Source organism: Leptonychotes weddellii, chromosome X, assembly GCF_054177405.1.
Source record: "Leptonychotes weddellii isolate Sample4059 chromosome X, ASM5417740v2, whole genome shotgun sequence".
NCBI lineage: Eukaryota > Metazoa > Chordata > Mammalia > Carnivora > Phocidae > Leptonychotes > Leptonychotes weddellii.
This window is the reverse complement of record NC_138385.1, coordinates 74633751-74648269: the sequence shown is the minus strand read 5'-3', so window position 1 is coordinate 74648269 and position 14519 is coordinate 74633751. Positions and strand designations below refer to the sequence as shown.

The 14519-nt window shown below is 39.3% G+C and overlaps 1 protein-coding gene across 1 annotated transcript in view; it reads right to left on the bottom strand.

Annotated features, from left to right (window-relative positions):
* CASK (calcium/calmodulin dependent serine protein kinase) overlaps positions 1 to 14519 on the bottom strand; it is a 327853-nt gene that overhangs the window by 114621 nt on the left and 198713 nt on the right. The window contains 3 exon segments of the mRNA XM_081808983.1: positions 1007 to 1129; positions 5733 to 5908; positions 12017 to 12119. Coding sequence (XP_081665109.1) covers positions 1007 to 1129; positions 5733 to 5908; positions 12017 to 12119 — 402 coding nt within the window.

Below are 14519 nucleotides of genomic sequence, written 5' to 3'. Positions count from 1 at the left end.
ATGAAATCAGAGAGGTATTAGGGGGCGAGACTGCACACTGGGCTAAGAAAGAATCACTCTGGGGAGAGGCCTGGTCTGAAGATATAAATTCAGGACTCATCAGAGTACAAATAGCACTTAAGACCATTAAAACTAGATGAGGTCTCCAAGGGCTTGAGTGGAGACAGAGAAAAAGAGGAGCAAGGATGGGTACAGTCAACTTAGTTCTAGGAGTTTTGCTATCTACGGGAACAGAAACTGGAGGGGGTTGTGGGGTCAGGAGGTGTGTGTGTGTGTGTGTGTGTGTGTGTGTGTGTAATAAAAACAAACAGTAGCATATTAGATTCAACAGAGCCAGAAAAATGATGATGCAGGAAAGGGATGCTGGAGTGATGTCCCTGAGTAAGTAAAAGACAGAGGATCTCACATGCAAAGAAAAGCATTGTGGTAGGTGCAATTAAAATCCTGGTTGCACTACTGACAACTTGCTGGAATTACTGAACTGTAGAATGTCTTAACCAAATAGTGCTGTTTCACTCAAGTCCCAAGTTACATTTTCCTTAAAATTCACTCGCAAGATGGGATAGAGAAAGAATTTTAAAAATCGAGCTTCTTCCTAAAACAGTAAATCCATATCTAGTTATCTACTGAAATAAAAATAATGTTATGACCCATACAGTCACATCCAAAGGAAAGATCACAACTTTGTGTCATAAACACAGCAATACTTCCCTTGTTCTTGTTGCACAGCTTTGGGACATGTGTCGGTGGAGAACAAACACGCCTTCCTCCCTGCTATGTTCTGCCTTAATCTGCCTCTGTTCCCTCTGATGGCTGAATGTCACTAGAATGGTATATTCTCTGCTCAGATATTTACAGAGGCTGTCCGGAAACAGCAAACAAGGTGAACAAAACTCAAAAAAAGTGCCCAGAAAAGAGGTGGGAAGAGTCGCCCTCTAGAGTAATATACTGCTGTCGCTGGAAGTGTTCACACGAAGCGTAGATGGCCACCTATGGGCTCCCGTACCTTAAGCCATGGGTGATTCAGTGCTTCATAAACAGTGATCCTTTCAGCTGGATCCAGCATCAGCATGCGACGGACTAGGTCTTTGGCACTTTCAGAGATATGGCTCCACTGCCTTGGATTCATCTGAAGAGAAGGAGATGAAAATTCCATAGTTACCGTCCAGTGAGAAGTTAATATTCACTACGATGTAACATTCCTATGCTGTTTCAATGTGAATAAAATTCTCAAAGAACAGAAATCTGATTCTGAAGGCTTGCTTTCTAAGGAAGAGGACAAAGTCAAAAGTCTTTGGTGGTTGTTGCTCCCTCTATGAGATTTTGCATCAGTAAATATCCCTTACATATGTTCTTATTGTCACCTAAGTTATAATATTTTTAATAATTGAATAGAATGCTCATGACTGTAGTTTCTACCTTAGCTAAAGAGACTAGTATTTTGCTCTAAGAAAGGACTAAAATTAAATTTTTAAATTAAAAATTTTAAAGAAATTTTAAAACATTTTCTTTTTAAAAATTGGAATGTGCAGTAATTATGAAGTTATGCAAAGTTCTTAGTAGGATATTTTGGTCACTGTACCTCAATTTCAGTATTTAGGAACAAATATACTGTTACCACAGGCCCTACAAAATAGCCAAATCACTTGTATATTGTCTTCAGTGAAGTTACTTTTGTTCTTCTTATAGAGATGAGAAAACCAAGTCACAAGGTCAATTGACGAAAGTCAAACAAATGAACAAAAACCATGAGTTGTTCAAAAGACATAAGACTTGTGAGAAAGTGGATCTGGGAGGAAAAGAGTAAGACGGCTCCTGGGAAAAAGGGTATGTTTGAGACCAGGAAGCAGAAAAAAGGGAAGGGATGCTTAGGGTTTGCAGTTGGGGAGGTCAGTGGGGACAGGCAGGGAGAGACGAGTAGGGTTTCATTCCTTATTTAATATCAAGAAGCTGACTGGGTGAATTTATGTGAGCTGCCTGGTCCCAGGAGCTAGCGATGCCATGGCTTGAGCCAGAGGAGACCTAGATCACCTTCTAAGGGAGAAAGATGGAGAATAAAGTCATCACAACTTAAAGCCAAATAAAATCACAGCTTGCATCACAGTACACAGGAATCATTATAGTCAGCCAAGGGTTAGCATTAGACACTTCGCTCTGGCTATTGTGAGGCTCTATACTTGTAGATGGGGAATGAAAAATGTTCCTTGTTCTTTTCCTAACAGGAAGAGTTCCAAACAATAGTCACTTCTGCTTCTCAGATCTCTTAACTAAAGTGAGTGCCATATTGCCATCATCCTATTAAAATTGTGATCAACTGGTCCATTTGAAATAATGTAGATGGTTAGATGAGGCTTAGTCTTGTTCCCTCTTCCCCATCCTGGAGCTGATGTGCTCCTTAAAGTTGGAATGATCTGTCCTCGGGGAAAGGGGTTGAGAGGTCATCTGAAAGTGGTGGTAAGATTTCTGAGGTGAGTAGAGGTTGAGAAGTATATGCCCTCATCGTATTTATGAGGGAGTCTGATCCAGGCTTTTCCTCTTCCTTTGGCTGAAAGAGTAGCTGAAATTAATCTGGGAGGTTGAGTTTATAAGGGGAACAAAACAGGACAACAGAACACTCTCACTTCTTTGTATACTAAATCCATGAGTGCTTCGACTCCTGATGTGGAGCTACCAACTGGCTATGTATAACAAAGAAGATGGCACTGCATCTTGTACATACTTTGAGAAATATATTTTTGTCTTTTATAAGAAAGTTCATTGATATTAAATGTTAGCATATATTCCAGGCAAATAGTAGTCTCAGATATCTACCTGAAAAGATCAAGTAAACTAGTAAATGAGAATAAAAAGTTAAAGGAAAATCATGTAAGACCAGCAGTAGTTGATAAACTATGACAGTTTTTAAAAGATGCCATCAAGATTTTCTTGAAAATACCCCCAGAGATCAAGGATTTTGCTCATAGTTCTTAAACCACTGGGGTGATGAAACTATATTTTTGAAGTTGGCTTCAAAATAATCTGGTAGTATGTGGAATATAGATAAAACCAGATTGGCTAGATGTTGCTAAGTATTGAAGCTGGGGGTTCACTGTACTGTTATTTCTACTATTTATGTTTGTTTGAAATTTTCAGTAACAAAAAAATATAAAAATAAATGCTGACAGAATCACAGCACAGTATCTGTGTGTGTATATATACACACATATGTATGTATGTATACACATATACACACACACATATATGTAAGGCCCACCAGGTTTATCACTGATGGTAGAGATGGATCTATACTTCAAACGAAGCTGCTGAAAACGTGGGGCTTTTGTATAAAAAAAAAAAAAAAAAAAAAAAGCCGTGAATCCAAGTGAGAGGTAAGGCTAGCCAAGTAAAAGAGTAAATAAGTTATTAACCTCAAGGTTTCAAACCTTCAGGTGCAGAAATTATGATATAGCTGTTACATCCATCTGACTTACTATAATACTAAGAATGGGGGTTTAAAAATCATTTAATTTTTGGCATGTGTGAACGGTCCAAATTTCTTACAAGGAAACAAACAAAACTATCCAATGCTTTAAAAATAGAGAAAATCAAATACCAGAGGCCGTTGGAACAAAGCACATTGTCTTGGAAACCAGGAAGTTAGCAAGTGAACTAACATAAAGGAAGATTCTATTATTAGCAAATATATAGCTCCAAAAGGCAGGTGGGAGATTTTAATATATGGTACCATGTCAGAAGTCGCTGGGAGGATAAAATGAGTTCATAGGAGTGCTTAGCACAGTTCCCGGCACATACTAAGTGCTATGTGTGAGGCAGCTATCATTACTGCTAGCATTATTATTATGCTGGTGCATGGCTAATTGTGTTTGTTTTCCTATGTTAAGTATCTGTGATTTCACTTGGCCAAATTCGACCAGAAAGCCATGGCCACGCATTCCTCAGAGCCACTCACAAACTTCCAGGGATTCGAGGGGGAGGACTACTTACAAGCAGTTTCTGAGATATTTAGTTACCTTGGAAGGATTGATTTTATTCTCCAGTGGCCAACTGACTCTAAGAGAAGCAGAAAAACCTATATTTCAAACATCTTTCTCTGTTAACAGAGTTTGTCCAACCAAAATAAGAGGTAAACCTGCAGGCTCTTATAAGCTGGTGATGCACAAGCCTAAAAATGAAAGTGTAACTCATTCTCACCTGCTCACCTCTACAAGTTTCACTTATGGTTTCAAAGGACAAGGCTACAACCCCGAAGCTACTTCACCTTTTATTTCTCCCCCCTCCCTTTTCTTCAAGTCCCTTATAAAATTCTAACATTAGGGAGGAAATGAAAAGAAAACTTAACAGGTCTCACAGTTTTGGAGTCTGGTGTTACCCGAACCTGTGTGTTTGGTTTTTATGTTGCCAGGCATGGCTGAAAATGAAACAGTGCTTCTCTTGAATAGAAAGTAGGGGTTTCAGTAATATGGGGCAAAAAAGAACTTCCCCAACATAAGCTGTGCCGAGCTGGTATCCAGACACACACTCCCCCATGTTTCCCATATACAGCATTTGATTCTTCGGCCATATGGGATGGTATAGAGCCATGGAGTGTAAGAGCTGGGGCAGTGAGACCGACCTTAAGCTTATTTATTTCCAAGCATACCTTAGGTCTTTTTGGTATAGCCACTCATAGTGTCAGTGACGAATTTTTAATTTTTTAATAAGGAAAGTAATAATATACTAATCACAAGTCTGTGAATAGTCTGTGCTGTTTCCAATCCATGGTAGCCAAAGAAGAATAGGAATGTTTAAGTCACACCAAAATGGCTCTATATTATATTATGAGATGCAGTTGTGATCCTGGCATTTCAATTTATCCTGGAATGTAAGTGGCAAATTTTTCAGCTGTGCTAGCTGACTACGTAAAATGGAACAACATGCGTGGCAAAGCAAAACAAATAAAGGCGGATACTAACTATAAAATAAAGAATTACTAAATCACTGGGATGAAATTTCCATTTTCACTTTACAAATTAAGCAAAAAGCTTTAAAAATGAAGCCCTTTCCTCAAATTACACAAAGAAGGGCCAAAGAATTTTATTTTCCAGCTGAGCCTGAAGAGGAGGTTTGGTCACCACACAGAGAATGGATACTTTTAAACCTGGGCTCACATCTGTTGTGGACACCTCATCCAGGGTAAAATAAAAGGTCAGATTCTATTATAATAAATTCCAAGGGTCATTCCAAATTCTTTCCCTGAACTAGAATTTTATTTGAAATAAGTAGGGCACCAGCCAATTTCTTCGACCTAGCCAAATGGGCAGTTTTGCTAGAATGTATTGATGGTAAAAGGACTGGCTTTGTGAATCTGAGGGCCCATGACTCCTGAACTGTTGACTTGAACGTACAGATACGGTATCAAAGAGGACTAAGGTCCCTGCTTTCTAGCCTAAACACAGGGCTGGGTTCCAAACACCTGGGACAGAGTTCGGCCACAGCACAGACAGAGGGGGAAGGCCATGGTTGTTTTAAAGCCAGTCTCCTGTCTTCTGCCTAGATGACAGTGCAGCTGATAGTGATTCTGAAATTTACTTGAGGCCCATACTGTCTCACAAGGCTAGGGGTTCAATGGTGTCAGCAAAGAACTTTTCTCTGACTGGGTAACTACATGACAATCAGGAAGTCCAGACAGTAACTTCATATTTTCCAGAATAATTTAAGCTCAATGTAAAAATAAAACATTCATAAAATATTACCTTATATTTTCCTTTAATAATGCCTTCAAACAATCTTTCCTTGGTTCCATAAAAAGGCAAGCAACCACTTAGTAGGATAAAAAGGATCACGCCACAACCCCAGACATCTACAGGTTTTCCATAAGGCTCTCTTTTGACGACTTCTGGGGCCATAAAATGAGGTGTTCCAACACGTCCTACATTTAAAACAACAACATCAAGGAAAAATGTTTACATAAAATGGCCTTTTTTTTCTCATTTGAAAACTGAAAATAGAACAATAACAGTCTGAAGGAAAAGTTTAACAATATAAATATTCTCTTACTACCTCCTCCCTCCTCCATAAAATCAAAGGGGAAAAAAAAGCAGAAGGAAAAAAATTATCTAATCACTTCTTGAAAATACTGAGCCCAGGATAGATACTTTGTCTTCTTCCTCTTTTTTTATTTAAAGATTTTATTTTTAAGTCATTTCTACACCCAACATGGGGCTTGAACTCATAACCCTGAGATCAAGAGTCACATGCTCCACCACTGAGCCAGCCAAGCACCCCGGTACTTTGTCTTTCTAATACTGGTACTGCCTATTTCATTAAGCAGGGTGCATGGTACTTACCTATTTCTTGTTTAATGAAGTTGTTTAAATTTTCTAATTTTCACGTTTGAAAATCACTAAAAATATAGAGTAGGGGCAGGGGTGGGAGGGCAGGAGAAGACATCCATGGAGAAAAAGACTATTTTTGACTGCCAAATGGAAAATCTCAAAGTAAATCTAAAGCGGAGAACTTTTATTTGGAATATGACCCAGAATCTGAAATCCTGTTCAATTGATTTTAGGAATTGACTGTAGCAATTAAGAATGCTTAGTAATATTCTCTTCTATAGGATTTTTAAGCTTTCTCTGAATGTTAACATTTGGCAGGAACGACAGAAGACACAGGACATAAACCAAAGCAAAGTCATGAAGCTCCTTTCATTCAATCCCCTTTGGCCTCCATCTTCTTTAAAGAGTTTTCTCCCACCCCCACCCAACAATGTTGGCTTTCAGGAAGGAGTCTGATAGCAGTTATTTGCACACTGGTAATCATCTTTACCTCAGTATCCCTAAGGGAGTCTTTTCTTCTACTGTAGAAGAAAGGCTGTGCCCTGCAGGGAAATAACCATGGAAGGGGCACTCCCCACCAGACTCGGCAGCTCGTCTTGTGGGCAGGCCCCAGCCTTCTCCCCCTTTCCTCCCTCCTTCCCCTACCCCTTCTCTCTCATCATACTGAGTCCAAGGTAATTGTTACTTTGAAGACTGCACAATACTTTACCTAGAGCTCAGAATTGTGGTTTAGAGTTTAAAAAAAAAAAAAGAAAAGAAAAGACCTTACAGATCTTCTAATCTAGCTAGAGAAAATATACCATAAGGTCCAGTTAGTGACTGTCAAAACTTGGTTGGGATGGTGAAGGATAAAGCAGCTCTTAGCTTGTGTACTGGGGATATTCCTTTGCTTTGGATCATTATGGTTCCTCTCTTCCCACATAATAGGTTAACTTTGGGGTTCAGAGAATGAAAATATTTTCATTTAAAATGTGCAGTAGACCAGTGGAAGCTGTACTGGTTAGAAGGGAAGATTTTTATTCCCCATTGCCCCATTTTGCTTCCTCTGGTAACACAAAGAAGCTCAAACGATGAGAGCTAAGCCTCGTACTTCATTAACAGCCTTGGTCAGAGTGGGGCCACTGGAGAATTCGCCTTGTGCTGATAGCAGGAGCTGGGAAAAGCAGGGCAAGAGATCAAGGTACCAGTGAGGGTGCGGGTACCATGATATTTTGAAACTCAACTTGACTCCTACCACTTCCTACACAAGAAAGAGCCAAACAACTCAAAAAGGAGCTTCTCTCCATTTATCTGGATCGAAGACTACTCCATTGTGGAGAATTAGTGTTCATCCTTAAGGAACATACATGTCTTTTGGTTCAAGAATTTGCTCAGGGATGATGGAGGAAAGAATATATAGGAATGAGCTTTTTACAGTATTTTGTGCAGATCAGTCAAATGTAAAGGACTAGAGTTAACCTTTAATGTACACCAACCTCCCTGGACTCCTTGTTTGTGATAGCTTGACTTTTCCTTCTTTGTGGTCACTTGATTTTTATGACTTTGACTTCCTGTTCTTAGAATTTTGTGGTCAATTACCAAACCATATTAAATGTCACTGTGTATGACATACTTCAGATATACATTTAAATATTTAAATATTAGACTTTGGAATAATATAATAAGACCTCTCTACCTAGAACCTCAGGTAAGGAGTGGTTTTGAATAGCTAGGACTTGAATCTTTACACACCCAAAGCTTTTTAAATAATTTTGGATGGTTATCTTTCTACAATTTTCTGACTTCTTTTACACGAGATGCACATAACGCAACCTTTTCTTGATGACTCAAGATGACTGTCTTGTGGCTATCAATGAAAGAACTATGCCACAGAACAGAAAATGCCCTCAGGAACTTCATAGGTAAGCAAGGGTTGAGTTCTTCAGTATTAAAAGGGGGCTGTGCTGTCTACATTTTGATATCTGCTCAACATACTTTTTCTGTCAGGCTTTTGTGTCTTTTCTCTCACTGTGCTTTCTCTAGCCTTGTCTTCTCCTAATTTGTTGCATAAAATCTGCTATTAACCAGAACTGATTAGCAAGCAGGTTCTTTCATTTAGAAACAATTTCCCATTTCCCAAGTGCCTGCTTGGGTCCTAGACACAGTGGGAGGTGCTGTGGACATACAGAAGGATAAGCCGTAATGCCTCTTGTCCTCATAAAGCTCAGTCTTTGATATGATTACAAATCCCTGCATCAAATACTACATGGAGGTATGTAGCCCAGATAGTTACATAATATGGAAGAGAAGGAATAGGGTTACCTAACTTGGGATGGTGAAGATCAGCTTGCTTTTAAGAGGGGAGGTTTGTTAGCTCAGTCTCTCAGCCTTCAAGAGCAGTAAGAGTTAAATAGATACAGAAAATGACAAAAGGTATTCCAACCAGAGGGAGTAGCAGGTGCCAGGTATGAAGGCACATGAAACCATAAAACTATGAAAAATGGCAGCATGCCAGCTTCAAAGAGTATGCTCTTAGATGCCCATTTGAGAGGTCCATGAATGGGTATTAAGGTCAAGAAATGTCTGGCTGCAAAAATAATTTTTTTGTAGGATCCTAGTTATCTTCTGCATAGGTGAGTTTTCCAAATAGCGGAATTTCAGGTAGGTTAAGTGCAAATACATGTAAGTGGTTTCTACTATATGGAACATATAAAGGAGAGAATTCTTTTCTATTTCTATTCTACTGAGTAATCAAAGATTCCAACTGACAGGAAAATAGCTTTCTGTTAATAAGCATTAGCAAATGAGCTAATATTAATGTAATTTCACAAGTACCTTAAACAATAAGAAAGCTTTCTCTAAGAGAAATCATTTATCCCTTGTCTACATATGGTGTATTTTTAAAGACACTATAATGCTTCAAGTAGTTATTTCAAGACTGGAAGGAAAGATACGTTAAGAAATGACATTCTGACCATCAGAAAGTATTTTAATTCTTGAAGCACTGAGAAAAATAAATTTTGTACAACTGACACACTGTAGGTTCAAAATCAGCTTTAAAAACATACAATTTAGGAGAAAGGCTCAAGGACTTTAGGAAAGTAGATTAACGTGGAGAAGATGTCTAGGTAAATCTAACGAATCTGTTTTTCCCCTTCAATCAAGATGCATGGTAAAATATGAAGCTGATACCACTTTGAATATTAACAGGATATGGATCCAGACAAAGAGAAACAAAGCCATTATATGTGGCCAGTATAGAACATATAAAAGGACTTTGTGTCATTTCATTTCATCCCATCAGTCTTGGGGATGTAATCATCAGAAGTTACTTGTTATAACTGTGTAGTCTTTTTTAGAAAAGATTTATTTATTTTTATTTGAGAGAGAGAGAAGCAGAGAATCCCAAGCAGACTCCCTGGTGAGCGTGGAGCCTGATGTGGGGCTCGATCCCACAACCCTGAGATCACGACCTGAGCCAAAACCAAGTGTCAGATGCTTAACCAACTGAGCCACCCAGGCGCCCCTATAATTGTGTAGTCTTTACAGAGGGGTGATCTGTAAAAATATCAGATTTAAGAGAGTTAGTTTAATAGCAACAATTGTTTAAACACAACTTGGGAATTGTAGTTAATTGCAAGATCAGTATGAGCCAGTGGTGTTATGTGGCTGTCCAAGAAGCTAATGCAATCTGGGGAGGCTGATAGAAATATAAGGCTCACAGCAAAAGAAGCAATAGTCCCAAGCTCCTGTGCGCTGGACTGTACCTACAGTTGTGCTCAGTTTTGGCTCCGTCCTTTGCACACCATGAGAGTTTGCACCAGTTTATGTGAGGAATGGCTAAATTAACCTAGGCAAGTTAATTTGTATAAGACTTAGGGGTACACGATATTGTCTTTAAACATCTGAATGGTTCTCATGTGGAAGGAGGAAAATTGTTCAGTGTGGCTTCAAAAGTCACAATTAGCACCACTGGGTGTAAGTGATTAAGAAGACAGATTTCCGTTCAATGTGAAGATGAATGTTTCAGGACTTAAGGAGCTTTCTAAAAATGGAAATACAGTCCTGGAACACAGTGAATTCTTTGCTATGTGAGGAATTAAAGTAGAGCTCAACCTTTCGCTGGGAATTTTATGAAGGAATGCGATCATTGGTATAAGCCTGGAGAAGTTAAGGCCCCCTTGGAATCCTGAGATTCAATGAGTCTACGATTAAATGATGTGCTACTACCTGATCCTATGATTAGTCCTTCTAATCACAGATGGAAGTTTTGAATTAGGAAAAAAAAATCAGTTTTTAAAACTATACTCAACTTGCAATTTTTCATATTATCGGAAATGATTAGCTTGAAGAAAATGCAAAATTAGAAGAAAGTCTAGACATAATTTAATTTTAGAGGGCAATGTGATGAAATAACAATTTAAAGAATACGACTATGACTCCTGGCTCATTTTTCAGAAGATGGTCTTTGTTAACGCTGCTTTGATGTGTTAGTAATAGTGTATTAAATTGAATGAAATATCCTGTGTAATGGACTATTGTTTTGATATTTATCATTTGTCAGGTATTTGAACTTAATATAAGTATTCATGGAAGATGACAGGTTCAAAAAGGTTCTGCTGGTATTTTTTATATTTTTCCTCTTAGTGAAGGCTGGCATTATCTGGAGATGGAAAATCGAAGGCATGACTAGAAGACTGATAATTTGTAGACTGAACAACTAAGTCATTTGCAAAGCTAAGGAACAGAACTAAAAACAGGGCAGCATTCTGAGCTGGAGTCTATTGAAGGGAATAAATAAAAACCCAAATTCCTGAATCTGGAATTAGCATCCACCTCTGCATGCTACTGGAGAAAATTTCTATTTTTAACTTTTATACTTTTTTTTCTGGCATGGGAATTTTCTAATTATGTTTTGCCTTGACTAATAAAAAAAATCAGTCTGCATTTACATCTGCTTGCTCTTCCCAAATACACAGATTGATGGCTTGAGCAGGACTCTTTCATAAATAAAAAGGGGAAAACAATATGAAATTAAACATTAGCCACTAATGTAAACCTGAAAGTGGTTAATCTATAGGCTTTAAAATGGACTTCGTTTGGCCAGTTCAACTTTATTTATTTATTTTTAAGTAAGCTCTATGCCCAATGTGGGGCTTGAACTCACAACCCCAAGATCAAGAGTCGTGTACTTCACTGACTGAGCCAGCCAGGTGTCCCTGGCCAGTTCAACTTTAGAAGTCACTTTGCCCCAGGGACGCCTGGGTGGCTCAGTCAGTTAAGCGTCTACCTTCAGCTCAGGTCATGATCCCAGGGTCCTGGGATTGAGTCCCGCATCGGGCTCCCTGCTCTGCGGGGAGCCTGCTTCTCCCTCTGCCTCTGTCTCTCTCTCTGTCTCTCATGAATAAATAAAAAAAAAGAAGTCACTTTGCCCCAGATAACACCTTCTTCCAACACTGTTTTAATCTCTGTATGCAGGGTCACTTCTCTGCCAAGTGGTGGGAATACAAAGAGTAAAAGCACAGAGTCTATTCTTAAGGTACTAAAACTCTAGTTATAACTACAGTTATTAAATTCAAAACTATGATAGACTTTTTTGGGGGTGGGGTAGGGGGTGGAATGGGTATGAAACACTGAGGATGAGCTAATATTTAGTTTGAAAGTTTTACACCAGGCTGAAAGTGACCAGGTTTTGAAGGAAATTTTTTAAAAAGCGTTCTTACCTCCAGCTACAAGTCCAGACTCCCCTAATTGAATAGCTACCCCAAAGCCCCCAAGTTTAACAGGTGCCGAGTTTTCCTTTGAGGCGAGGAGAACACAGTGGGGCTGGAAAGAAAAACAGACAAACAACAAACCAAAGATAAGGATTAATTAGAGATGAGCAATTCAATTTACACAAAACTGAATAACATGACTGTATAGTAATACATTAAAAACTCCTGGAATTATTTTGGATGTTTGAATTATTTGTGCTATTCTCACTTCAGGTTGATTTCTCCAAAGACTTACCTGTTTTATCAAACGTTTTTCAGGGACTATTTGCTTCTAAGATTAGGGTAGGTGCTAAGAATTACTCAGGAAGCAGGAGTGTTCAAGTATGGCAGATGTATTTTCTACCTTTTCGTGCAATATTCTTTTTTTTCTGATAGCCTACATTTAAGGAAAAATATTTTTTACACCTCTTGCCAAAATGTTTCTTGAAACCTCTGACTTTACCTACAGAGCCACTGTATCTTAGTCCTTAGGGGATGCTAATGGCTCTTTCTTTGTCCACCCTCCTACCATCCTCTTGCTTTACTTTATTCATTCCATCCCCAAGTAAGAAGAGCCAGATTTAATGACTTTAACTGAACCTGGCTCCCAGGGAATTTGATGTTCTCCCTGGGCATGTCTTTTCTCTGGACCTGCCCTTCCTCTTTGCGGGAATGGGAAGGAAGAGAGGAGACGACTTGGCTGGCCTCTGGTCCAGGGCAAAGACATCCTTCCCAAGGAGTAGCTGTGTGACCAGGGCTCCCTAAGAATCATATGCTTCGTGGTCACAATGAGAGTCTCTCTGTAGGACCTGGTCTCAGGAAAGCATTTTACTGTGTGGACCTTTGGTCTCTGCTCAAATACTATGCTCCCCAATATGACTGATGTCACATATGACCTGCTTTTAAAATACGGGAAAAAAAGCAAGCTTCTTTAGGCATGGAAAGTATTTTTGTTCTTTCCCATACTTGCTCATTTATAACATGACATAGTTTTAGCTCAGTTTAGCCTATATGATAGTGGCCCCCCCCCAATCCTGTGCAATAAAACTCTGAACTGGTGCACCCAGAGAGATGTTTGACAATGATGCAGAAAAGTGTGAGGGATCCTTACTCTGCTCAATGAAAGCATCAGGGTTCTACTTTGGAAGTTACTTTTTTTTGTCCAAAGACATTTAAAGACCTTACAATAGAGGCTCTAACACAAAGAAAGATGAGCCCTTAAATATAAACGTGTGTATGAGAGAGAGAGAGAGAGAAAGAGAGAGAGAGAGGAGAGGGAAGGCAAGTGTACATAAATGGTGAGTGTGCTGCAGCAAGAAACAAAGTAGCCGGGAGGGTTTATGGGAAAGCAAGCAAAGCTCTGCAGAAACCAACTGATAGAGACTGCTCTTCATAAGAACTTTTGGTTGGTTTAAATAGAGATGGATGACAACAGATGACGAAGAAGAAAGTGATAGCCCTAGCATGAGTCTAGTGTGGGGTGCAATAAATGAACAAACCTAGAAAAGGAGGGGCATGATGCAGAAGAAGAAACTATAAACTAAACCTAGCCAGGGTCTCCTGGCCAGTTCTATCAGCTTATTAAGGAGAAGTAGAAGCTTAAATCAGAATCCCAAAGTATACCCTTTATAGTTTGTTGACCACATTTATTCTTAAGTTAATGTTACACTAAGATTTATGTAATTCTCATCAGAGTATGGATTCTGTCATTCTCAATAAATCCTTAAGTCATAAAATTGGGAGATAGAAACAAAGGAAACCAATACATATAAATGAATATAAGAGACTGGGCAGTGTTAAGTGCATGAGGTAAAAGCTGGTGGAGGTCAATGTTATAGGTTTGGAGACTAGGGAGCTGCTATTTAGTAAAGGGGTCGGGTCAGAGAAGGATTCTCTAATAGGGTAGTATCTGAGCCCAGACCAGAATGAAGGGGCAGAATGGGTCATGTGGAAGCAGGTTCCAGGAGGGTGGAATAGGATAGTAAGTGCAAAGACCTAGAAGCATGAGGAGGGTTGGTGTGTTTGGAGAACAGTAAGGAAGCCACTGTGTTGGAGGGAAAAAATGAGCAGGGGAAGAGTGGTAGGAAATGTGATCCAAATGGTCAAAGGCTCTATGGTCTGGGGCTTGGAGTCATGGCCAGAACCCTGGGTTTTATGCTGAGTGAGATGGGAAACCATTAGAAAGTTGTGAGCAGGGGAGCATTATGAGCAGTTTCAGGTTTTGAAAGAATCACTTGGGCTGTTGTGTGGAGAAGAGATTGCAAGGGCATGAGAGTGGAAGAAAAGGTACCAGGTAGGAGGCTTCTGTGGTTGTCCAGGCAAGAGAAGATGGGGATTTGAATTATAGAGTGACAGAAGCAGTGATGGCAAGAAGTGGTCAAATTCAGGATACGTTCTAAAGGTTAGGCTGACAGGCACTGCTGCTGGATATGGGATGTGAGAGAAAGAGGTAAGTATGACAACTTAAGTTTCT